The sequence below is a fragment of the Astyanax mexicanus genome, chromosome 8, assembly GCF_023375975.1.
Source record: "Astyanax mexicanus isolate ESR-SI-001 chromosome 8, AstMex3_surface, whole genome shotgun sequence".
Classification (NCBI taxonomy): domain Eukaryota; kingdom Metazoa; phylum Chordata; class Actinopteri; order Characiformes; family Acestrorhamphidae; genus Astyanax; species Astyanax mexicanus.
The window spans coordinates 39,546,816-39,571,243 of record NC_064415.1 but is presented as its reverse complement, the minus strand read 5'-3'; the positions used below and the strand labels follow the sequence as shown (position 1 = coordinate 39,571,243).

At 40.9% G+C, this 24,428-nt stretch overlaps 1 protein-coding gene across 16 annotated transcripts in view; it reads left to right on the top strand.

Annotated features, from left to right (window-relative positions):
- scrib (scribble planar cell polarity protein) overlaps positions 1–22,586 on the top strand; it is a 137,146-nt gene extending 114,560 nt beyond the window's left edge. For 14 of the 16 annotated variants that reach the window (XM_049482947.1, XM_049482949.1, XM_022678051.2 and 11 more), the window contains 9 exons: positions 954–1,185; positions 1,313–1,402; positions 1,511–1,693; positions 3,675–3,809; positions 5,518–5,657; positions 6,626–6,663; positions 7,033–7,107; positions 17,548–17,602; positions 20,283–22,586. In XM_049482947.1, the coding sequence (XP_049338904.1) occupies positions 954–1,185; positions 1,313–1,402; positions 1,511–1,693; positions 3,675–3,809; positions 5,518–5,657; positions 6,626–6,663; positions 7,033–7,107; positions 17,548–17,602; positions 20,283–20,416 (1,082 nt within the window). In that variant the 3' untranslated portion in view covers positions 20,417–22,586. The remainder of the gene's footprint in view (positions 1–953; positions 1,186–1,312; positions 1,403–1,510; positions 1,694–3,674; positions 3,810–5,517; positions 5,658–6,625; positions 6,664–7,032; positions 7,108–17,547; positions 17,603–20,282) is intronic. The other 2 variants (XM_022678073.2, XM_049482955.1) reach the window with 1 other exon arrangement.
- The last annotated feature ends 1,842 nt before the right edge of the window (positions 22,587–24,428 follow it).

Genomic DNA, 24,428 nt, shown 5'->3' with positions numbered 1-24,428 from the left:
ACCATATTTTTCGAACTACAGGTGCACTGTATTATAAGGCGCATTATTTCTAAAGTAAAAAGAGCACTGGATGTTAATCTACACACATTTCTCTCCTAAAAAAATGTTTTGGGTGAGTAAAGCTCTTCCATTTATCTAGAGTAAGCTTTGATTTCCACTAAGACTAGCCAGACAGTGCTACACTAAGGAACCCTAAGTGTTCCGGTAAGCCAGTGTGTTATTAGCTAGCGGATCATCCCACATAGCTTGTTTTAAGACAGTTAACGGAAGGCTACAGTCCGATAATGCTCACCTCTGAACAGCGAAAGAACTAACCAGCGCTTAGTGCGACTTGCGCGTAATGCTAATGCTGCCTCAGCAGTACAAGCCGTGGTTAGCAGCAATCTACAGTCTGATATATTTACTTCTGAATGGCAAAAGAGCTAACTAGCACTTAGCGTGGTTAGCAGCTAATGCTAATTCTACTCCAGGAGTGCTAGTCGGGGTTAGGAGCAGGCTACAGACCAAAAATACTCACCTCTGAATAAAAAAGAGCTAACACTTAGTGCGGTTAGCAGCTAATGCTAATACTGCTCCAGTCTCGAGTCTCGGTGCTGGAAAACTAAACTATAGAACTAAACTATAACGTTGTACTTCAGTGGCTTTACTGCTTCTTACAACCTGACTGATAAAATTCATACATAAAGCACACTGAATTATAAGGTGAAAATAAAAGGATTTTTAAGTGCACCTTATAGTGCAAAAATACAGTATTCAGAAAAGACAGTTTCACTTATTAAGGCAGGACTTCTCACTGAAGATGACTAGCTTCTGTTTTGAGCCTCTCCATGACAGTCTAGCATGACAACCCACAAAGTTTCATTTCTGTTGGTTGATTGCCTTTGACTGTTAAAGCTCTGTTGGTGTAACAGCTTTTTATAAGGTAGCCAATCGTCTGTTTTGATCACTTTCAGCAAAGCGATTTGAGCAGAGAACACAGGACTATTTAATGGATGAGGATGAGGAGGACGAAGAGGAAGATTTGGCTAAGCAGATGGCAGCGATGAAGGCCCAAGGCAAGGTTATCCTGGATGGAGTGGAATACAAGGTGGAGCCTGTTGGCAGCCACACTTCTAATTCGCCCAGGCAGTGTGCCACACCCCCCAACTACAGTGCCACGCCTCCTAGCTACTGTGGCAGCTCAGGGTAGGTCTATTTATTGTATTTAATGGCTATTTTGAATTCTTTATTAAGGGAACCCTGGTCAGGAAGGCATCTTAACAGTATAACATGTGTCTTTTCATTCTGATTAATGCTGTAACTCTGTCTGTAGACCCTCCTCTGTAGATGGTAGAGTTGATTCCCAGCGTAATTCCATGGAGGACAGCTTTAGACTGGAGCAGAGACCCAACTCAATGACCGGGTAATTGTTTTGTTTTGTTGTTGTTTAGTTTTTTAGATGTGTATGCTCTTTAATGTTTTTGCTATTATGACACTATTGTTCATTGTGTTTTTGTGTTTGTGTGTTCAGTCTGATTCCTGTCTATCCCGGCGAGTCTGTGGCTCCCATTCGCACAGCCAAAGCCGAGCGCAGGCACCAGGAGAGACTGCGTATGCAGAGCCCGGAGCTTGCGGTGGCTACTGACAAGGAGCTCTCACCTGCGGAGAAACGAGCCCTGGAGGCTGAGAAGAGAGCAATGTGGAGAGCGGCCAGGTAGAGCAAGGGACAGACATGTCCCAGACATTGCACTTTACTAGTGAAGTTGATGCGTCTTATTTACTCTGTATAGAACAGTGTTCTCATCACAATCTGTTCGACCTGTATTGACCTTTGGGTCCATTTGTGTTCTATCATCAGACTCTCGGCTCATTTATACTTTCTTTATGTGCGAAAACAAATATATTTGTTTCTTTGATTCTATGCATTTATGGATGTTAAGCAGTATATCCCTTAGAGTTCAGTTCTGACTCAATACAACAGGGTTTCCGCGGGTCCTTAAAAAGTCTTAAAATGTCTTAAATTAAAATCTGGGTAATTAAGGCCTTAAATTGTCTTACATTTGCTGTAAACTTGCTGTAGGTATTACACTTTTTTAGATGGTGAGTTTAATGCTGGTGGGAAAGCACATACTAACTTTAGCAGTGAGCTAGCTACAGAGAACCAAGGTTAACAGAGCGCTATCCCATGTCAGCAGTGAGCTAGCTAACATAATAATGTTAGCAGCGAATTAGCTAACATACTAATGTGAGCAGCGAGTTAGCTTGCTATGTTACCGGAGAGATAACTAAGTTTAGCGGCGAGCTAGCTAACATAAAATTAGCGGTAAGTTAGCTACATTACCGGAAAGAGAACTACGGTTAGTGATGAGTTAGCTAACATATTAACGTTAGCACCAAGCTAGCCAACATACTAACATAAGAAGTGAGTTAGCTAGCGACGTTACTGAAGAGATAACTAAGTCAAGAGGTGAGCTAGCTAACATAAAATTAGCGAGGAGTTAGCTATTTTACCAGAGAGAGAACTAAGTTTAGCGGAGAGCTAGCTCACATAGTAACGTTAGTGGTGAGTTAGCTATGTTAAGTTCTGATTTCCAATACAGCAAATTATTTTCTACCAAAGAAATTCTGACTACATTTTTGGGCATTCTAAAAAAACAAACAAACAAAAAAAAAAAAAACATTAGAAGAACCCTGTACAAAACAAACAAAATAAAAGTAATAAATATAAAAATAAATATTGCTATCCATAATAGGGTAGTGGTCATATTTTGGTTGAAGTTACTAAGTACAGTGCAGTATTTCCAGTTGGAAAACTCCATTTCATTTATATGTTTTAGTTTTCAGAAAAATAGCAAAGTATGAGCAGAAGGCTCTATTTGTGTCCGTATTCGTATATAACATTAAGTATAAATGAGCTTTAAGATTAAACTCCTCTAGGATTATCACGTTTTTTACATACTGTCTTCTGTTTTCACTTTGTCTGTGGGTTTGGGCTTCCAAATATCTTCTGCAAGAAACAGAATCTCATTTTTTTCCAAACTACAAGTTGTAGTGTACGTAGGTCACATCTGATAAACATTGATTTTAGCTGTAGTAATTTATTCGTTATAAGCAGTCATCCTAAACATGCATTCAGTGCATGCATGCAGTCGTCGATTTCAACCTTGTTCCTGTTATACAGTATGCATTAAGTCTTTAACACCAACAGGCTCTTTTTAGTGTGAACATTTTACATTTTTAATTAGGTCTCTTGCCATCTTCAAAGCTCGCCACAGCAATTTTAGCTATATTCATAAAATGTAATGAGCATAAAAGAAAAAAGAAAGATTGGGAAGTGGTTTGTATTTAGTAGTTTTTTTTTCCTATTGCTTAGCCATTATATATATATTTCATAAAATAATAAATCAAATAATCAAAGTTTTATTTATTTTGATTATAGAGCTATTAGTGTGATGGGTAAGGATTTGCGCATCAAGTTGAGAGCAAATATTCTTGCAGATTTTTTTGGCAACCCCAAACACACTGATGTTCTCGAGTGTAAACTTTCCCTTCTGACTCTTACTTGTCTGTCACAGTGTTTTATTTCCATCTGTTCCCTTTCCTTCTTCTTCTTTCCCTCTCTTTGTCTGTCTGTGTTTCTGTACTTTGTCTGTCCTCTCCTGCTCCCGTTCTCTCCCTGGCTGGCTGCTCTCAAGGCCTTATGGTCTAGAGGAGGACGTTAGACAGTATGAGCAGGACCTGGCCAAGAGGCTGTACCAGTCGCGTGTGAAGGCGTCGTTAGGCAGCTCTGCAAACCCTCCCGCTTCCTGCTCCTCTTCCTCTCAGCCCAGGTCTGCCCTGCCCGGCCATAGAGCATTGTGGGGGCTGAGCTCTGGAGCTTTGAAGCGGCTTTGAATGCTTGTGGGGAGTGGAGTGGTGGTGTGTGAGGGCAGTAGCTTGTAGATGTGCCTGGGGTGCGAAAGTGCTGCTAGAAATTTAAAAACTGCACTGGGTGAATGAATGTGCTGTGCTAGGGGGTTTTAAGCCACATCTCTGCACGTGTGCAGTTCTTTGGTTGCAACCTTTTGCACATTTCTGCACTCCCTTTCCCTGCTGACGTGATTGTTTTGTGCCCTGTCCCTTTATGTGTAGGGATCTGTTTTTTGCCTCGTTTGCCTGCTTTCTCAGCTCATCATTTTTGTGTTTTCCTTCATGTTGAATCTGTATAACAAAACCTTCTACCATGGGTGTGCACCAGCTATCACCACCTTTATTTTCATCACATCTCCGGTTTCTTTGTATTTATTATCCTCTTTCAAGGGTTGTACAGTCAATTCTCACAAAGGTTAATGATGATATATAAATAAAGGTTCTATGGCTCTTGAGTGGTCAAGTGGGTTAAAGTGCACTATCACTAATCACTATGAGCTGAGGATTACTGGTTTCAAGTCCCAGATCGTGCTGTATTCCATCAGCAGCCGGAGTCCGAGAGAGCACAATTGGCAATTTTCTCTAGCACAGGCCTCTGTTAGCTGATGTATCAAAGCTGGGTTGCTGCACTTTCCTCCAGGTGTGGTGGCTAACCAGTGATTCTGCATTAGGGGCAGGGGCTCGTAGTGAAGAGGGTAGTTGGGTAATGGGCTTCCGAATTGGGGAGAAAATAGGTTAAAATTAGAAATATAATTACACAAAAAGATAAATAAAGGTTCTTCAGATGTTTTTGAGCAGTACCATAAATAAAACAATATTGATTCTATATAGAACCTTGATAATAAAGCTTTTTAGGCCTTTGAAAATGTTATTTACACTTACAAATCATTACTATAAACATTGTACTTTTTTTGAAGCAGAAAGGGATTTTTCTATTACTTATTTGTTTTGTATGGCTAATCAGCTCATTATTAAGCTCTTTCAGAGTTGCAGTGGTGTGTTAAAGCATGGAATCTACTAAAATGTACAGTCCAGGGTGCCACAAGTTCCAGTGTTGACAAAAACACTGTTCTTTGGAAGAGTGTCGACTCTAGCTATTCCTCTGGCTGCAACCTACTTAACTGTACTTCACTCAACTTACTTCTCTTTATTTAGTACCTGTATTTAGTTTTCACTCTCACAGGTCTCCCTGTAAAATCTAGCTGATCACGTCCTAAAAGCGATGACTGTAACAGTGGAAATGTTTGCAATTTGGGAGCGTGTTTGAGATTTTATGTTTGCGGCTTCTTTCATTGTATAGAATGCGATTCTCTCTGAGCAAACAGAGTTCTGCAAGGTTTAGAAGTAAAGCTTTAGTCTTTATTCTCCTCATTTGAAACAAGAGAGAAAACAGTTAATAAAAAAGTACTTTCTTTCAAGACCCATAAACCAAATTTGCCTAATGGAAATGTAACAAAACGATGAGTGGAGTCGAGTAGTTCCATAGTTCTACTTTCTTTTTACTTTGGCCTGTCTGTTTCTCATTTCTCTAACTCAATCACTCCATCTCCTCGCTAACTCTCTAACTCTAACTCTCCATTTATATTTATATCTTTCTCTAACCACATTACTCCTCCTCTGTTGCTCTAGAATGAAGTCTCTGGAGCAGGATGCTCTGAAGGCTCAGATGGTCATTGCAAAATCCAAGGAGGGCAGAAAGCGGGGGACCCTGGACCAGTTAGCCGAATCACCCTCTCCTGCTCCCACGCCCTCGCCCACCCCTATGGATGGTGAGCATTACCACTGTTTGCTTGTTTAAATAAATCTAAATATTGATCATAATTTTAAGAGATTTATACTCAGAAATCATATGTTGTCAGGTTTTATTTTCCCTTGCATTTCTTGGTGACCTTCTTCTGTTTCAAAGATACATTTTAATTTTCTAAAATAATTTTAACACACAAGAGCCCAGTTCTGTTTCTAAATATTGATTGCCAAATTCAAAACTGAATCAGATAAATTCAGTGAGCAGCTAATGTTTATGACTGTTAATGATAAAATCCTTATGTAATCCAAATAACAGAACAACAGTTTAAAATCTTGTTTCGTAACAGTTTGTTATAGAAATTGAAACAAGAACTAGGGGTGTGCCATATTGTATCGTACACAATAATATCGGCAACATTTCTGAATATCGTGAACGATATAATACCCTGAAATATTGTGTCATATCATTTAGCTCTCATTATCCCGTCAGGGTAGTTTTTTGCTGAAGAATCCACACTGTTTTCATTTCCTATTATGTATCTCCTAGAGACGGATTATATCTGTCCAGTATCATTTATTTTACTTTAATTTTGGAAATATGGAGATATTTGAAGTGCAATATTAGTATCATGACATTCTGTTACATCATCATTGATTCTGTTACAAATCTGATGAAAAATTCTTGTATTTTTGATATTACATTATCACATTATTAGGTGTGCCATATCATATTGTATGCAATAATAAAATTTAATTTTAATTTTGTTGCAGTAGTGTATTCTTAAAATATATTTTTGTAATACGCTGTTTTGTAATATCGCCAAGAGTATCGTTATTGTGAAAACACCATGAAATATTGTGATATTATTTTAGGGCCATATCGCCCACCCCTAATCAGAACTAGTGTTATATAGCGTAAAACCTGGAGTTACTGGATTGAAACTAAAGTCTCTCTGTTTTCTTGTATTCTTTTCTTCTTCCTTTTGGACAGATGTCAGTCCGCGGGTCGTGACGTCTCCGGGTCGACTGGTATGAGAATTAATATTCATTTATATATATTTTTGGGTGCCTTAAGTGATGAAGTTGCCACACTCCTATGGACACCACCACTAAATATATTCAACACACATAAGCAATCCATTCTTTAATCTTCCATTCATCCTCCAAAGCAAGCACAGTCCCATTCACATGATCTGCCTCCTCGTCCCTGTTCTTTTCCTCTCCTCCTCATCCTGTTTTTTTTTGTTCCATAATTTTTTTATTATTTCTTTCTTGCTCTCTCCTTTCGTCTCCTCTCCATCATTTTTTTATTATTTCTTTCTTGCTCTCTCCTTTCGTCTCCTGTCCATCATTTTTTCCTCTCTCCCTCTCTCTCCACCTCTGTTTGCTACCCTTTAGTCCCTGTCAGAAAAGAAGTTTGACTACCGACAGTTCGCTGCCATTCCTTCTTCCAAACCCGTATACGACATTCAGGTATTGCCTGCATGCCAAGTTCCCAGGAACCCGACACTCCTTAACCTCTCACCCCGGTCCTGTCCACCTGGCTTTCCCTGTTACCTCTCTCCCTCCTGGCCTTGCTCATAGCTAAGAATGTCAACGGTGACTGGGCCTTCTGCTCCCCTCCGTAAAACCACTCCATTGTTGGTCTACAGTTGGCTGCCATTTGGACAAATTTGGGCTCCACACTAAGTCCCACTTAAGTTCCAGACTCACTCAGGAACATCTGTGTGCCTTATTGTCTCAGTTTGAGGATGTCTCTGGGCTTCTAACATATATTACTGGTTAAGGACTATCTTCTGTTAACTAGCTCTATGGTGCTCTAAACATGGGATAATACACTAACGTCAGGATTGGTGAAAACTACCATGCAGTGTCCTCCTCTTCCACTCAGAACCTTCCTCCCACTCACTCTCAGCAACTATCACCAACCATTAGGCCATTAACCAATAAGATGCTTGGGAAGTGTGAACTTGTCTTGCCTTGTGTTGCACTGCGTTCACAGTTTATGTTGGATTTTCCATGCCTGCTACTTTTCAACAAGAGGGAATGTAAAGCATTCAAGTATAATTTGTAAATTGAAACCTTTTTGATGATATCTAATATCACTTGCATCATCAAAGGAGTGGACCACTTAAAAATGAAATCATAACCATAAAAGTCAAATCTCTGCTTACTTCGATCAGCCATGACATTTGTACCACAAAGCAAAAGCATTGATTATGTACCGTGACATCTGTCAGGCAGGGGGATCTACAGCTCTGAAAAAAAAATGAGACCACTATACAACCCCTGGCAAAAAGTATGGAATCACCGGTCTTGGATGAGCACTCCTTCAGACATTTCATTCTGTAAAACAAACTCTGATCAAAAACATGATACAATAATAAGGTCATTCCAAAGTGCAACTTGTTGGCTTTCAGGAACACTCAAAGAAATGAAGAAAAAACATTGTGGAAGTCAGTGAATGTTACTTTTATTGACCAACCACAGGGAAAAAAATATGGAATCACTCAATTCTGAGGAAAAAAGTATGGAATCATGAAAAACAGATAAACAAAAGATGATTCAAAATACATCACTAGTATTTAGTTGCACCACCTTTGGCTTTTATAACGGCTTTCAGTCTCTGAGGCATGGACTTGATGAGTGACAAACAGTATTCTGCATCAATTTGGTGCCAACTCTCTTTGACAGCAGTTGCCAGATCAGCTTTGCAGGTCGGAGCCTTCTTGTGGATAATTTTTTTCAATTTCCACCACAGGTTTTCAATTGGGTTGAGATCTGGACTATTTGCAGGCCATGACATCGACTGAATGTGTCTTTCTCCAAGGAATGCCTTCACTGTTTTTGCCCTATGGCACGATGCATTGTCATCTTGGAAAATTATTTAATTATCTCCAAACATCTGTTCAATTGAAGGGATGAGAAAACTGTCCAAAATGTCAATGTAAACTTGTGCATTGATAGAAGAATTAACCACAGTCATCTCCCCAGTGCCTTTGCCTGACATGCAGCCCCATATCATCAAGGACTGTGGAAATTTGGTTGTTTTCTTCAGGCAGGCCTCTTCATAAATCTCACTGGAACGGCACCAAACAAAAGTTCCAGCATCATCACCTTGTCCAATGCAGATTCTTGACTCATCACTGAAGATAACTTTCATTCAGTCATCCACAGTCCATGATTGCCTCTCCTTAGCCCACTGCAGTCTTGTTCTTTAATGTTTAGGTGTCAATGATGGTTTTCTTTTAGCTTTCCTGTATTGAAATCCCATTTCCTTTAGGCGATTTCTTACGGTTCGGTCACATACATTGGCTCCAGCTTCTTCCCATTTATGCTTCATCTGTTTAGTTGTACTTTTTCGGTTTTCAAGACAAATGGCCTTAAGTTGCTTGTCTTGACGCTTTGATGTCTTTCTCGGTCTACCAGTACGCTTGGCTTTAACAACCATTCCATGCTGTTTGTATTTGGTCCATATCTTGGATACAGCTGACTGTGAACAGCCCACATCTTTAGCAACCATGCGTGAAGAGTTACCTTCTTCAAGAAGTTTCACAATCTTCTCTTTTGTTTCAAGAGACATTTCTCTTGTTGGAGCCATGGTTCTTGCCACTCTAATTCGTCCAGCAGCCCTCCAAGGTGTCATGACTGCAGGTGTTTTTAACTGCAGACTAACAAGCAGATCTAATCTGAGGCAGGTGTCCATTAAGGGAAAGGAAATTGACTGGGTATGTCCTTATTTTCTACCTTCAATTTGAGTGATTCCATACTTTTTTCCTCAGAATTGAGTGATTCCATATTTTTTTCCCTGTGGTTGGTCAATAAAAGTAACATTCACTGACTTCCACAATGTTTTTTCTTCATTTCTTTGAGTGTTCCTGAAAGCCAACAAGTTGCACTTTGGAATGACCTTATTATTGTATCATGTTTTTGATCAGAGTTTGTTTTACAGAATGAAATGTCTGAAGGAGTGCTCATCCAAGACTGGTGATTCCATACTTTTTGCCAGGGGTTGTAGTTTCTGAATCAGTTTCTCTGATTTTGCTTTTTATAGGTATATGTTTGAGTAAAATAAACGTTGTTGGTTTATTCTATAAACTACGAACAACATTTCTCCTCAGATTTCATGCATCTTGGCATGTTCTCCTCCACCAGTCTTACACACTGCTTTTGGATAACTTTATGCCACTCCTGGTGCAAGAATTCAAGCAGTTCAGCTTGGTTCAGCCTGATGGCTTGCGATCATCCATCTTCCTCTTGATTATATTCCAGAGATTTTTAATTAGGTAAAATCAAAGACACTCATCAATTGTTAAGTGGTCTCTTATTTTTTTCCAGAGCTGTATATATTGGTCAGCAAGTAAACAGTCTGTCCTTGAAGGTGATGATTTGAAAGCAGGAAAAAGTAGCAAGTGTCAGGATAGCAAATAGAAACGTAAGTCTTATGGACGTGATCCATGGAGAGGCCCCACATCACAACTCACAGAAGTTAAAGGATCTGCTGCTAACTTTCTAAAACGGACTGGTTCATTTCAGCAAGTATGAAAACAGTAATCACACCAAAACAATCAACCCATGAGAAGGGGTGGTCTCGGTTCGGTCCCAGACAATTTCCAGAGCAGTTAATTTGTGGTGAAAGTGCAACCAGGCCTCAATTAGACCCATCTACCAAGTTTTTATATCATTTGAACTTGATGTGACCCTGCTTTACAATGCACAACTATATGTGCTAGTCCTGAATACAGGAATCTGCTTGTGTTTACTTCCTCGGTCGTGCCTCAGACAGCTCTGACCAATAAGCAAAGAGAACATGCTCATGTTCTTTCTGATGCATTTTGTTGCACTTGCAGTTTCTCGTGTGAAACAAAACTTTAGGTCACTTGCGTAACCCCGGTTCTCTGATAGCATGAGTGAGGTGTCTCACTATGGGATACGCCCCTTCCGCGTATGCCTCAGAAGCTCTATTCCACTACGCCAGCCAATGAGGCTGGCTGACAGCTGTGACGCTCGTGCTCACATCCCCCCGTATATAATACGGTGGCGCAGCGTCACCTCCTCATTCAAAACAGGCACACCTCTTCCTCGCTTCACGCTGCAAGGAGGGTGGTCTGGTGAGACACCTCACTCATGCTATCAGAGAACCGGGGTTACGCAAGTAACCTAAAGTTCTCTTTCAAGCATTCGTTTCGGTGTCTCACTATGGGATATCCTAACTCCCGTATTGCCAGACAAGCCTGCCCGAACACACTGTCAACCAGCCAAATCTAAATAAGGCACTTTACCAGTGTAAGCCAAAGCAATCGCTTCTGAATTTCAGTGCGATAGTCTTTGTTACGTAATACATTTCATGTTAGCCAAGGCTAACCTGAGTACTATTTGAAGATAAACCCCAAAACAGAGACGGGGTTTGGAGGCAAGTAACAATCACCGTGCCCAAAGTGGCACACTAAAGGATGTTATCTCATCACATGCCACACTGCAATAGCTGCCATGTACAGCTTAACTGCGGGGAAATACCTAACTCTCAGGTCTTGTGAGAAATAAAGTATAACTCCCAGAGCATAGGGACAGGGTTTTAAGTTTCTCTGAACACCACTGTTCAAACCACTCCCCACTTGTATCCAAAAAGGGACCTAGTGGAGGCAGCTCTCCCTCTTTTTTTTTTTTTTTTTTAGGCAGTAACTCTGTTACACTTGAGCCAAACCACTCACGGGCCAAGCCCATAGGGCTAGTCGTTCCGGGTGTGGATGAAATATTTCCCCCCCTGCCTGCGTCAGTAGATCCCTACGCAATGGGAGGGGCCAGGGGTTGCCATGGAGAAGCTGCGTGACCTCCGCCAGCCAATGCTTGCCCGGCCAGTGTGGAGCTATTAAGATCATGGTCAGACCTTTTTCCCTTACTCTGGCTAGAGTTGGGGAGATTAATGCGATTGGAGGAAACGCGTAAAGTAGCGATCGTGGCCACTCGTGTGAGAAAGCGTCGACTCTCAGCGGGGCACTCTGATCGTGCAGCGAGTAAAACAGCGGGCACTGCGCATTCTCTAATGACGCAAACAGATCCACTGTTGCTCTGCCGTAACGCTCCCAAATCTGTTGGACAACTGAGCTGTTGAGTGTCCATTCCCCATAAAGGGGATTACCCCTCGACAGCAGATCTGCCGCCCTGTTCAAGATCCCCTGAACGTGTGTAGCTCTTAGGGATAAAAAGTGAACACTACTCCATAAAATCAACCTGCGGGCCAGTGTGTGTAACGGACGGGAGCGCAGCCCTCCCTGACGGTTGATATACGCCACTACCGCCGTATTGTCCGTCCTCACGAGAACGTGACAGCCCTTTAGAAAAGGGAGAAAATGTCTGAGTGTTAGCTGAACCGCCAGCATCTCAAGACAGTTTATGTGAATGGATCGCTGCCGGTGACTCCACCTGCCATTAACTGTCCGGCCCTCGTGAATGCCCCCCCAACCAGACAGTGACGCATCTGTCGTCACTACCCGTCTAGCATGCACGACGCCCGTAGGGACCCCCTGTGTTAAGAAGCGCTCGCGCTTCCATTGACACAAAGCCATCAGCGCCGTCTGCGTGACTTTCACTTTCCAGCGCGAGTGACGTAACGGATCCAACCTGAGCGAGGCCACCCAGCGCTGGAAATCCCTCATGAATAAACGTCCCAGAGGGATAACGTCTATGGCTGAGGCCATCATGCCCAAAAGTCTAAGACACATGCGAAATGGGATCGTGTTTCCCATTCGAAAGGCATCCAAACACACTCTGAACTTTGCAGCTCTTTCTGCAGATAGACATGCCCTGAGCGACACTGAATCCAGTGTCAGCCCCAGATAAGATATGCACTGGGTTGGAACCAACACACTCTTCTCTGTGTTTAACTGGAATCCCAGTTTTAGAAGATGCTCCACAAGGAACATTGTGTGTTCTGTCACTTCTGATTGCGACTGAGCTAAAACGAGCCAGTCGTCTATGTACGTAGCGATACGAATGCCCCGTTTTCGCAGCGGAGCTATCGCCGCCTCCGTGCATTTCACAAACACCCGCGGGCTGAGTGAGAGACCAAAGGGGAGAACCAAATACTCGTACGTTATCCCCGCGAAGGCAAATCTTAGGTATTTCCTATGCGGGGGATATATGCTGATATGAAAATAAGCGTCCTTCAGGTCGATGGATGTAAACCAGTCGCCTGGGCGTATACACTTCAGTAGAGCTGAATGAGTAAGCATTCTGAACTTGTATTTTCTTAAATATCTATTCAGAGCACGTAAATCCAGAATGGGTCGTAAAGTTTGGGACCCCTTCTTGGGAACCAGAAAGTACCGAGAGTAGAACCCGTCCTGATTTTGTCCAGGTGGCACTACTCTTATCGCTCCTTTCTTCAGTAATGAGGAAATTTCCTCCTGAAGAATGTGAGCCGATTCCCTTGTGGCTCGAGAATAAACGATTCCCGTGAAATGGGGAGGCTGTGTGTTGAACTGTAGCCTGTAACCATTTCGCATCGTTCTGAGCACCCAGCGGGACGAAACGCATGTGCTCCAATTGTCCAGCCATGTGGTTCTCGCACCCTCCAGCGGCAGCGCACTGTGATTACACGTGTCGTGTACTGCGCATGCGCGACCTGTCTGTGCTGAGATAGCGTGTGTGTGGCTTTTTAGCCCAGAGAGCAGAGACACTCCCTGAGGCTTCGGCTTTATGCCTTTTATGTTTTGCAACATTTTGCGTTTTATTCTGTTTTGCAACATGTAACGAGCATAAAACACAGAACCACTTGGCTTTATTGAACACATCACTGCTGAAATGAGTGAGGGTGTGCTTGGTGTGCGAACTGGGCATGGTTGGCACACAGAACATATGGGAGCGCCTGAACTGCGTTTCGCCTGAACATTAGGGAGAGGAGCCAGTAAATGGGGGGCAGATTGGCTTCCTCCCCGCGCCAGATACCCATCAGGCTGACTTTTTCTGCCTCCTCACCATCCGTGAGGATGAGTTGGGGGGCGGCTGGGCAGCTTGTGGTAGCGTCTGGGGCTTCCTGGACCAAGCTGTCTTGCTTTCAGCGCTTCTGCTTTGATCCGGCTGTGGTCTCGGCCGTTTAGGAATACGAAAACCGACAGTCGGACGGGCTGCAGCCTGTGTGAAAGGAGGGCGAGGAGGAGCTGTAGGTCCCGGCTGTGATTTCCTGGGTAGGCACAGCTGGAGCGCTTTATCGTCCCTCTTCTTTTCTTCGCACCGCTTCTGCATCAGCGCGAGAGCGGAGCCGAAGATGCCCCTGGGCACAACCGGTGCATCCAGAATGGCCTCTTTCTCCCTGTCTGAGAGATTCGCGAGATTCAGCCACCTGCCCCTTTCCTGGACAACCATCGTGGCCATGGCTTTGCCTGCCGCTTGGACCGCACATCTCTGAAGACGGAGGGAGAGATCCGTGATAACACAAATCTCCTCCCATAGAGGTGAGCCTGGCGTGGCTGACGCGTCGTCCTGCAGCTCAGCCTGGTAGGCTGTAAGCATGGAGATGGCGTTAAGGGCTCTCGCAGACAGGGCGACCGCTTTATAAGCCCGATCGGTCATGCTCGACTGAAAGCGGTCTGCCTTGGAGGGCAGCGTGGGGTTGGAGGCTGCTGAGCGGCTGGGATGCAGGTGTGCTGCTACCAGGGGCTCCATGGGGGGCATGCGAAGAAGTCCTTCTTCTTCCATACGCTCCAGATCAAGAGCAGATCCTCCTTGGATAGGAGTTTTTCCCGTAAAGGGCTTCTCCTTCCAGCACGTAGCTAACTCCTCCATAAGCTCTGGAAATATGGGGAGTAGCTGTCTCGCTGCCCGCTTCGCCCTAGGCAATCTCCTTCCCTCATAGCGTGACTTTGCAGTCTCCGCTAGCACGGCTGGCCACGGGATGTTCAGCTTTTCAGCTGCACACTTTAGCACATCCTGGAGGTCCACATTTAGCTGGTGTGCTAATTTGTGCTATACCGCGCTATTCGGTGGACGATGGCGTGGTGGGCAATCTATTCACCGTTAGCACAGGGGGCTAGTAACTAGTCGCGGCGCTAATGCTAATGTGGTTGTTAGCTTAGCTAGTTCGTTTAGCCGTCGTTTGGAGACAACCCGACTAAACAGGAAAATATTCGGTCTATGGTGAAGACCAGAATAAATCCTCTTTCTCTTCAAAGTCGCTAAGCGCCCGGCGACGGAGGTATTAACTCCGTCTGTGGACTGTTTAGCTTAGGCGGCCTGTAGAAGAGAGAGTGTGTGGAGGCTTCTGGTGTGAAGCGAGAAGAAGGTTTTGAATGAGGAGGTGACGCTGCGCCACCGTATTATATACGGGGGGATGTGAGCACGAGCGTCACAGCTGTCAGCCAGCCTCATTGGCTGGCGTAGTGGAATAGAGCTTCTGAGGCATACGCGGAAGGGGCGTATCCCATAGTGAGACACCGAAACGAATGCTTGAAAGAGAACCAAACCTAACCAACAGGTAACAGCATGGTCAGATCTGTTGTGGTTGCACGAGGGATCTTCTCAATGTTAGGCTGGTGGTACTCATTCAATGGCTGATAGGTGTATAAAACAGTGTATGAACAGTGAATGAAACTGAATCTGATGAGCACTTGAATGACCTCAAAACATAGATTCTCATAACAACTTATGTGTTGGATTGTTAGTTACTTTTGTAAAAGAGGCCTGAAGGCGGCACATGGAGCTAGGAGCAAGGGAAGATTCCCAGTTTTTGGTGTTGGTGTTTTGTGTCTTTTTGGATGTTTGGATGTACACTGGTCATGTGTGGCGGGATAATGCATTGGTGGTTATCTCCCTAATATCCTTTAATGTAAAATCACACCAAAGACCACCAAATTGAACCTTTAGCAAGATTTTGTTTGTAGGTTTACTTTAACGAGGTCTCTGTACTTCACAGTGTGTACCACGTCAAGTCATGTATGCTGTCACCAGTTTAAATTAGCCAGATATTATAATGTGCCTCGTCTTTTGTAAAATAATTTCTATTTTGCATTCAGCCCATAATCTCACAAAACTTGACATAAACTTACTTCAAACTTCCAGGCATAGCTTTTTGGAAACATGGACCAACTTTACAGGCAAATATGGATCTTCATTATTTATGTTTTCTAGCTTTCTCTACATTGCTGTTTAGTTTTTTGTAAGTTTACTATATATACACTAATGCATCTAAAAAAAAATTGAATATCATTATCTTTGGAGTTCACTGTTTGGTGGTCTTCTAGGTGTGTCATGCTTTGACTGTGTGTGTGGAGTGCCGTTGTTTGTGACGTGTTTGGTGGAGTTTCAGTGTTCAGCAGTGCAGTCACCCTGAGAGCTGCCAAAACGTGGACTTGGCTGATAAACTAGAGCACTTGGTCGGGACCTTGGTGTAGCATGTATCTAAAAACTGCGCTAATCTATTTTGATTGCTGGATGTTGACCTTTTGATGAACCAAGGCTTGAAAGGAGTTATGAATATTGTCTTTTTATCAACTATTGGGGTGAGAAAGATGCTATGTTGGGTCTTTTTAAGTGTGTAACAAAATGCATGTTTCCGGTTGGTGCAGTCTTCAGTGCTGATGGACCAAGCTATCACCCCCCTTTGAAGCAGAAGAGCCAAGCCTCTGGGCCAGTGTGGCTGCTGGTTTTCATTTTATTCACTTGTTTAAAGAGCCACTAAACCCTAAACCATATTTTTTCCATTGATAGCTGAAATGTGTTCCTTTGAAGTCATGAAACATACCATTTCCTAACCTTTAAAAAAAACGCTTTTATTGTGAAAAGTTCCGCCTCTGCAGCGCCCTCACAGGTTCAACTGTGCTATAGGGGTGGATGATGTGTCAGTGTACTTTGATATGCAGACTCATCACAAAATGCAGATCAGTCTATCAATAATACCGCCCACCCCCCCCTCGAAAACATCCAAGCATTTGAATTTGGATTTCACCACTATCTGAGGCACACTGCTGCTGCTGCAGCTCAGCCAATCAGCTCTCTAGGGTTTATACGGTCACGAAAAATAAATATATAGCTATTTCCAGACCTGGATAAGTTTTGGAAAAATAAAAATACCCAGAACGTTTTGGAAAAGTCATGGAAATTTGGTGTACAAATCTTGTATTTTGAGCTAAGAAATACGTCAGCTCAGAGTAAATTCAGTAATTTAACCCTACGCATAGAGCTCTCAGAATATGACACACATATTATTATTATTAAACATTGTGTGTCATTATTTTCATCTGATTCATTTTAGACCAACCATGATCAATTTTAATGATAGTTTTAGTTGATTTTTGGTTTTATTGTCTATGTCTGCACTGATTTAAAAATCGCCTGGTCATGAAAATGTGCCTTGAAGGCATGGAAAAGTGGCACTGGTAATTTATTGATTAAAAAGTGTATGAACCCTGGCTCTCCCTCCTGCCCCACCTCTAAACCCATACATCACCCAGTGCCCCACACAAACTACCCCTCCCATTTGTTTTATTATTTTCTTTTTAAATAAAGCGTTTTTCAATTTGACTTGAGGGTGGAGTAAGCAAAAATCAGGGGGTTTAGTGCCCCTTTAATCAGTTAGTCAGTCTTCAAACATTCAATCAAATGAGCTTCTGCTTGGTTGTAATGAAAACCTGCAGCCATACCAGCCCAGTGTGAACAGTTTTGACACCCTTGCTCTAAAACTTTAATATAACAGTACCAAGTGTTCATGTTCATGTTGGTTGTGGGTCCAAACCAGGAAATTCTTTTTTTTCCATTGTCCTCATTGGCAGGGTATGGAACTACTCTATGTGGGATTTGTTGCTGGTTTTGGAACCACTGTTTTCTGTCCTTTTGAAAAGTTCTTTAAAGGCCCTGTGTTCGTTGTCTGCCAAAAATGTATGTGTATGTATCTCTCTCATATGTATTTCATTCTTGCAGTCTCCTGGTGCCACAGACGACTCTCGCTTTATAGATGACGCCCCCACTAACCCAGGTAAGCTGCTGAATGCTGATCTAACACGAGTTTCATCAGTTCTCATCACTCATTAGTTGAAGATGTCATTGCTGATAATTGCTGTCCTCTTGATACAGGCAGTTTCCTAGGATAGGTGGTCTTCTGATATTGGTAGGAGAAGGTTGGAATGTGTGTATATATGTTTGTTTGTTTGTGTGAGTGCATGAATGCATTTCCTTCCCAAAGCTTTTAACATGTGTTGGACAGGTAGCTGGAAGCTTGCTTATATGTGATCCCAAAGCTGATCAGTACTATAAATCAGTAAAACTGAGAGGGAAATGGGCATATTTACCCTTTTATTATTTTATGTACGCACAACATGATGAATTATCCAGTGATTTATAGCTAACCTGTATCAGTGGCTTCAAATAATGATCCTCAAATACTCTTGAACCTCAGATCCAGGGTCCAGAGGTGCTTGAGGATCAAGTTTAAAAACCACTGTGCTTTTTGTATCATTTAAGTACTTAAGTAAAAATTGGCAAACATCTAAATAAAGCTACTTCTGACGCTAAATCAAGCAATTTTGCATAAAGAACACTCCACACAGTTTCAAAACAATTCTATTAATGAACAGTAATGAACTTTAGCATCACCTTTTATAACAGTGTATTTCCATGTTGTGTGTGCATGACTAACCTCAGTTAGTCAAAAAAAAAAAAAATAAATAAAACTAATCATTTCCCAGCTAGATTTAATGTCTGCACGGTTTGCACAGTCCCGCTTTCAGCCAGATGGGCTTCCTATGATCCTCTGGGGCTTCCTGGGCCTTTGCAGCTCTCTTGTCTCTCTGCAAAATGTCATTGAATGTCAGATTTGTACTATTGAACTGTTATTCTCACAGAAGTATATGCTAAAATATTCTTGCTTAAGTGGTTGTGCCTAATTTAGTACACATTTTAAAGAAGTCACTTTATCTTCTTCTGTCTTATTTAAAATGTTCTATTAATAAAAAAAAATTGGTGTTGGTTCACTTGTAGTAGTGACTCATAATTTGACACAGTGTAGTAGTGTTGTTAATTTCTCATTTCACTCTACATTAGCAGTTAATTGGATAGTGGTGGCTCAGCATTGTCGATAATGTTGTGGGTTCGAAACCCGGGCATGGCGGGCCGACACTGTTTCTGTATCTTCAGAGTGTACTCACTAATGTGTATGTGTGTGTTCACAGCATGAATGGGTTACAGGTTAATTTTCCCCACTGTGTGACTAATAAGAGTGTAATTATTATTATTATTATTATTATTATTATTATTATTAATAGTGTAGTCCGTAGATTTCTTATTTTTATCCAGCTTCATATGAGCCTCCCTTTCCTCATACTAATAGAACTGCAGCTTTACTATAAAAAAAATATTGCAAAAAGTAAGAGCGGGTTCTAAAACTGTATTACACACTTATATGGGTACACATCATCTGTGTCCCAAACTGTTCCTAGTTAGCTTCAGAAACAGGCGAAATTAAGTCACCAACTAAATGAATTTTATTTGACTTAATTTATCCAATCAGAACAGTGGTTTCTAATGACACTAGGTAATAAGTTGGGGTTTATAAGCACAACACTCTGGCTGTTTCCCCAATACGTTCACAAGTACACAAGTTTAGACTCCTGAGTCCACTAGAACACAAGTACAGACAAGAATGCAGATTAAGAAGCGGCCATACTGTCTGACACCAAACTTTAAATTAACACGTTTTATTAAAAATCAATATTGTGTTTTAGCTGATCAACAACCTAATATCACTATATTCAATATATTAAAATTTTCATTCTTTGATTTTACCAAATTGAAAACCTCTGGAATATAATCAAGAGGAAGATGGATGATTACAAGCCATCAAACCAAACTAAACTGCTTGAATTTTTTAACCATGAGTTGTATAAAGTTATTCAAAAGCAGTGTTTAAGACTGGTGGAGGAGAACATGCCAATATGCATGAAAACTGTGATTAAAACCAGGGTTATTCCACCAAATATTGATTCATGAACTCTTAAAACTTTATGAATATGAACTTGTTTTTTTGGCATTATTTGAGGTCTAAAAGCTCTGCATCTTTTTTGTTATTTCAGCCATTTCTCATTTTTTGCAAATAAACGCTCTAAATTACAATATTTCTATTTGGAATTTGGGAAAAGTAGTTAATAGAATAAAACAACAATTGTCAACAATTTTACTCAAACATAAACCTATAAATAGCAAAATCAGAAAAAAATGATTCAGAAAATGAAGTGGTCTCTTAATTTTTTTTTCCAGAGCTGTATATTATAAATCTATATTATACATAAAATATATAGATTTAAAACTATATATAGTATAAATATAATATAAATTCTTATTTATTTAATTATTTATTTTAATTATTTTACTTTGTTTATTTAAACAAACTAATATTTTATCATTTCCAAAGAAAGTAGTTCCTTCTTTTCTATCTTTGGTGATGGTTATACCTTAACATTCTCATTGGCTGCAGGGTTTCTCTTTTCAGCAGTGTGTTGGGTACTTGGGAAGAGGTCTAAAGCTGGAAAGCTCTAATCAGTCTATACAGTCTATACAGATCTGCCGTCTGTCTGATTTTGATTCTGATCTGCTGTTTGTTTGTTCGTCTCTCTCTCTCTCTCTCTCTCTCTCTCTCTCTCTCTCTCTCTCTCTCTCTTCAGCTTCCTATGCAGACGCTGAGATGCCGGTAGCTCCGGTGGCGGCCACCACAGCTCTGGAGGAGATGGCTCTGTACAGCAACAAGCGCAAACTCCGACAAGGTCGACGCAGCCTGGAGACGCCTGTTCCCACATAACCACCTCCACACACACGCGCTCTCACACACACACGCACATTCATACATGATTATGAGGGTAGAATACATTAAGTAGCAATGCTAAGAAGTATAAACTAAACTCAAATATAACACCTTCATAGAGATGTGTGAAAACGCCTCCACAGATCAACGTTCAACCACTCTAGCTTCAGCGCCGACCACCACGGCCGATTTAAAAAAAAAAATAAAATAAAAAAAACACTACAGCTTCTTGTCTCCTGCACACCAGTCTTGCCTTTGCAGTTGGCATAGATACAGAAAACTCCTCCTCCTCCACCTCCCTAGTAGTTGATGTTGGGGATGGTAAAGCTCATAGCAGATATTAATGGTTTTATTTTCTCCTTTCCTTCAGTTTGCGTTTTAGAAGCTGAACTATTTTTAAAGGATACTGTTTGGGGTTCTTTTTTTAATACTTCAGTTTTAAATCTCTGATTTTAATGTAAAAAAAGGTTCTTAATTATAAAAGAATAGAAAAGACAATGTAAATGTTTAGATTTTCTGACTTTCAAGCTGTTTGAAGAGAGAACATTCTGCTACCTTCCCTGCCCCGTAAAGCCTAGGATGGTTTAGATTTTAAACCATACATAATAATAATAAACACCTTATGCGTAATTTATTTCTGTAATTATATCCTCTCATTCTCACAGAGGCTTCCTTTTATTGCAGATTTTATTCGAATCATAATTGGGAAAGAAAACAGGCGCAGACAACATTTTAAAAACATATCTGTAAAATGAAACAAATGAATGTACCTTTTTGTTTTGTTTTTTTTGTATTATTATTTTTACAAATTGTAACTTTTGTCTGACATTAAACACAAAATAATTCCATAACAGATTTCATTTAAATGTAGCATCATGTTGCTGAAAAACTAAGCAGCTCCCTGATCTGATCTGTTCTGTTATCATCGGTATTAAGACTAATGTCATCTTTCATCTGCATGGTGATTACACTGTTTGACTCTACTCACATTTTGATACCTGGTACCTGGTTAATTTTCACCATCTACCACAGCTTACCCCTGAAATGTTGTTGATCTTCAGAGCAGCGACGCTGTTAAGGTCAGACGGGTCCTCAGTAGGACTGTTGTATCACGTATGGAATGGTCTGATAAGGATTCGTGGTGATTACACACAAGAATGTCATGTAAAGATGTTTAGGCACGAAAGCTGTGTGCTTTTATGTTTTTTCACAGAAATAATTTGTATGTTCGTATTTGTATTTTCGTGGTCCTGTTTTTCTTTTTATGCATGGGCCCAGAGAATTGCGTGTAACTGATGGATAGGAGAAGGATACATCAGCTGCGGCTCAGCTGTATGTAAATGCAGTTTGGAGTAGTCTTTTATAGGGTTACGACCAAGAAATTCAGACGAGGCTGGGGCATGGCTAATAAAGACTGCTTTAAGGAGGTCATTTTTCATAACTCTGCATTGTCACATTAAGAGTGACTATTCTTATTGACCAATCAGCATCGCGTTTTAGTCTGTACTTTCTACAAATGAGCAGACATAAAAAAAGGACCCAGATTTAGGTACCAGGTAGCAAAAAAGCTGACTAGAGTTCACCAGTGTAGTGGAAAAGCACCATAAAATAGTAAGCCGATATTAAACATCAAATTTCAAACTGCTATGGAAGTTATTTTGTTCTTTAAGTGCTGTAATTACTTTAAAACCCTTTACTGGAATTTCCTCACGTCTACTGCTTGGATCATATGCTGGCTCACTATTTCCTGGAACATTCCTGTTGCCAGATTGATGATTAGAAAGAAAAACTCAACAGTAGACACAGGCGCATATGTCCAAATATATACAATCATTGTCAGACCATTATCTTGATCTTTAATGTGCCAGTCTACAGAGAAGGTCCAACATGCCATCTCCATCAACATATGGTACCGTGCTTTCTATTTATGTAACTCTGGGGTTGGGGGAACTCTACTACTACTTTCACTTGGTGTGAATCTCATATCTTCACTCATATCTTTTTTGTTTTTTTCAGACAGGCATGTGAAGGTAGTAGATTATTTTATTACTGGTTATTATTTTTTTATTTTTCACTCTAATCTTTGATTAATTTAAATCTGAAGCCACTGAAATTCTTCTCCTCGTGTGAATAATGTACAAAATGCTGCGAGAAGCAAAAATCCAAGTTGAATCTGAGCCAGTCTGCACCCAGACCAAGTACCTGGGTGGCTTATATAAATCCAGACGTGGTCTAGACTGGGTGCTCCTTGCATGTATATTGGCTTTGTTGCAAATTTTCTTTAAATCCTGCGACAGGAAACAAGAAATATTCATCCCTCTTTCTCTCTAGAACCCACCATTTACCCGTTCTCAAAACCCATTCGTTCTACTACTTCTTCAGCTGCCATCTGCACACTGTGGTCAGATCAGACGACTGCCATATCAGACATGTTTTTAATTTAACTGTACTAATCTTAGCTTTTGGTGTTGCTCTTGCTAACTGAAATTCAGTTTTGGATGATAACACTTCGGGAATGGCTGATCATTTATTGTATTTTTTTAAAGACCGGTAGAAATCATGTTTTCATGTAATTATTGGGATTCACTACATTTTTGCAGCAGGACAGTTTTTTTGATCTCTCCCTTTTGTTGTTCTTGATTTTGGGCGGGCGGGTGGGCGGGGGGCTTTTTTGCTAAATGGGTGAGGGAGGGGCTGAAGGCTGGGGATAGAGCTCATTCAGGACTGTAACTAGTGAATTTGTACAACCAAAGAAGTCTATTTTGTGGTTCAGGAATAATAAAGTTTACTTTTCATTTAACGAACCAACGGCTTAATGTGTGTCTTTACTTTTTTGCAGCAATTTGTGTCTCTGACCTTCAGAAGTACTCCAATTCATGTTCTTGCTGGAGTGTGGGGGGCGTGACGTGTGCAGGTGTGATGGATCCCATATAAACCAATAGGGTGTCGGAATGGTATATGGTATATATATCTGGATGGAGAGATTTATCTGGATACGATTTATTTTTTGAACGATGAGAAGCCAGAAATCAAGCTGAAATTAAAATGTAAGGAGTAGAAAGTACAGATAATTGTGTGTAAATGTAAGAAGTAGAAGTGAGCAGTCATCTGAAAAAAAAAATTACTCCAGTAAAATATAGATATCCAAAATTTCTACTTATGTAAGATAAGAGTCTTGTACTTTGCTACTTGACACCTCTGAAAATATTGAAAAGCAATTGCAACTATAGCTGCACAGAATGATATTGTGATAAATGTATTACTGAGATAAATGATACACATCTATGAGTACATTGTGGATTTCATCAGTTCTTAAAATAAACCCTGACCAACTGCACATTTTATCACAGGACTGTGCAATAATAGTCCTGTTTATTTGAATGTGGTGCAGCACATTTTGAATTAAAAAAAAATCTGTAGCAATAAAAAATACTAAATAAATAATTTTCCACTACAAATGCATTTTGGCTGCATGTGAAAATATGCTGATACATTTTTTGTATCATAAAAATTACTTCAAATATTGCAAAACAATATTTATACCATATTGCTCAGTCCTATAATCATGTATGTTTCTGCAAGTTTTAACTCAAAACCCAGTCCAAATTAAATATTTTTACCTTCAGAAATTTTCCCTTCTGCAGGATGGCGAAGCTCCAAAGGGGGGTAAAGAGTGTATTTATTTACCACAAGCCTTTAAAGACCTTGTGGAATTCCTAGTGGAGCAATTCTAACTGTGACAAGAGTGAAGACGTCAAAAATTATTAAACTGGGGACATTGACTCATTGGCTCTGGGATGGTACAGTTTAGCACATTTTAGTAATGTCCAAACACACCTACTTAAATAAACAGACCTGCTGAAACTGATGGGGTTGAGTAGGAAATGTGTAAACTTGAGTGAACTGTTATTAAAAGCAGAGCTGTGCTGCATCTGACCACTAGAGGGCACTGTAAGTAAAGTTTTCTTATTTTTTCTTGGGTCACTGTAGATATTCATGGACATAGTGG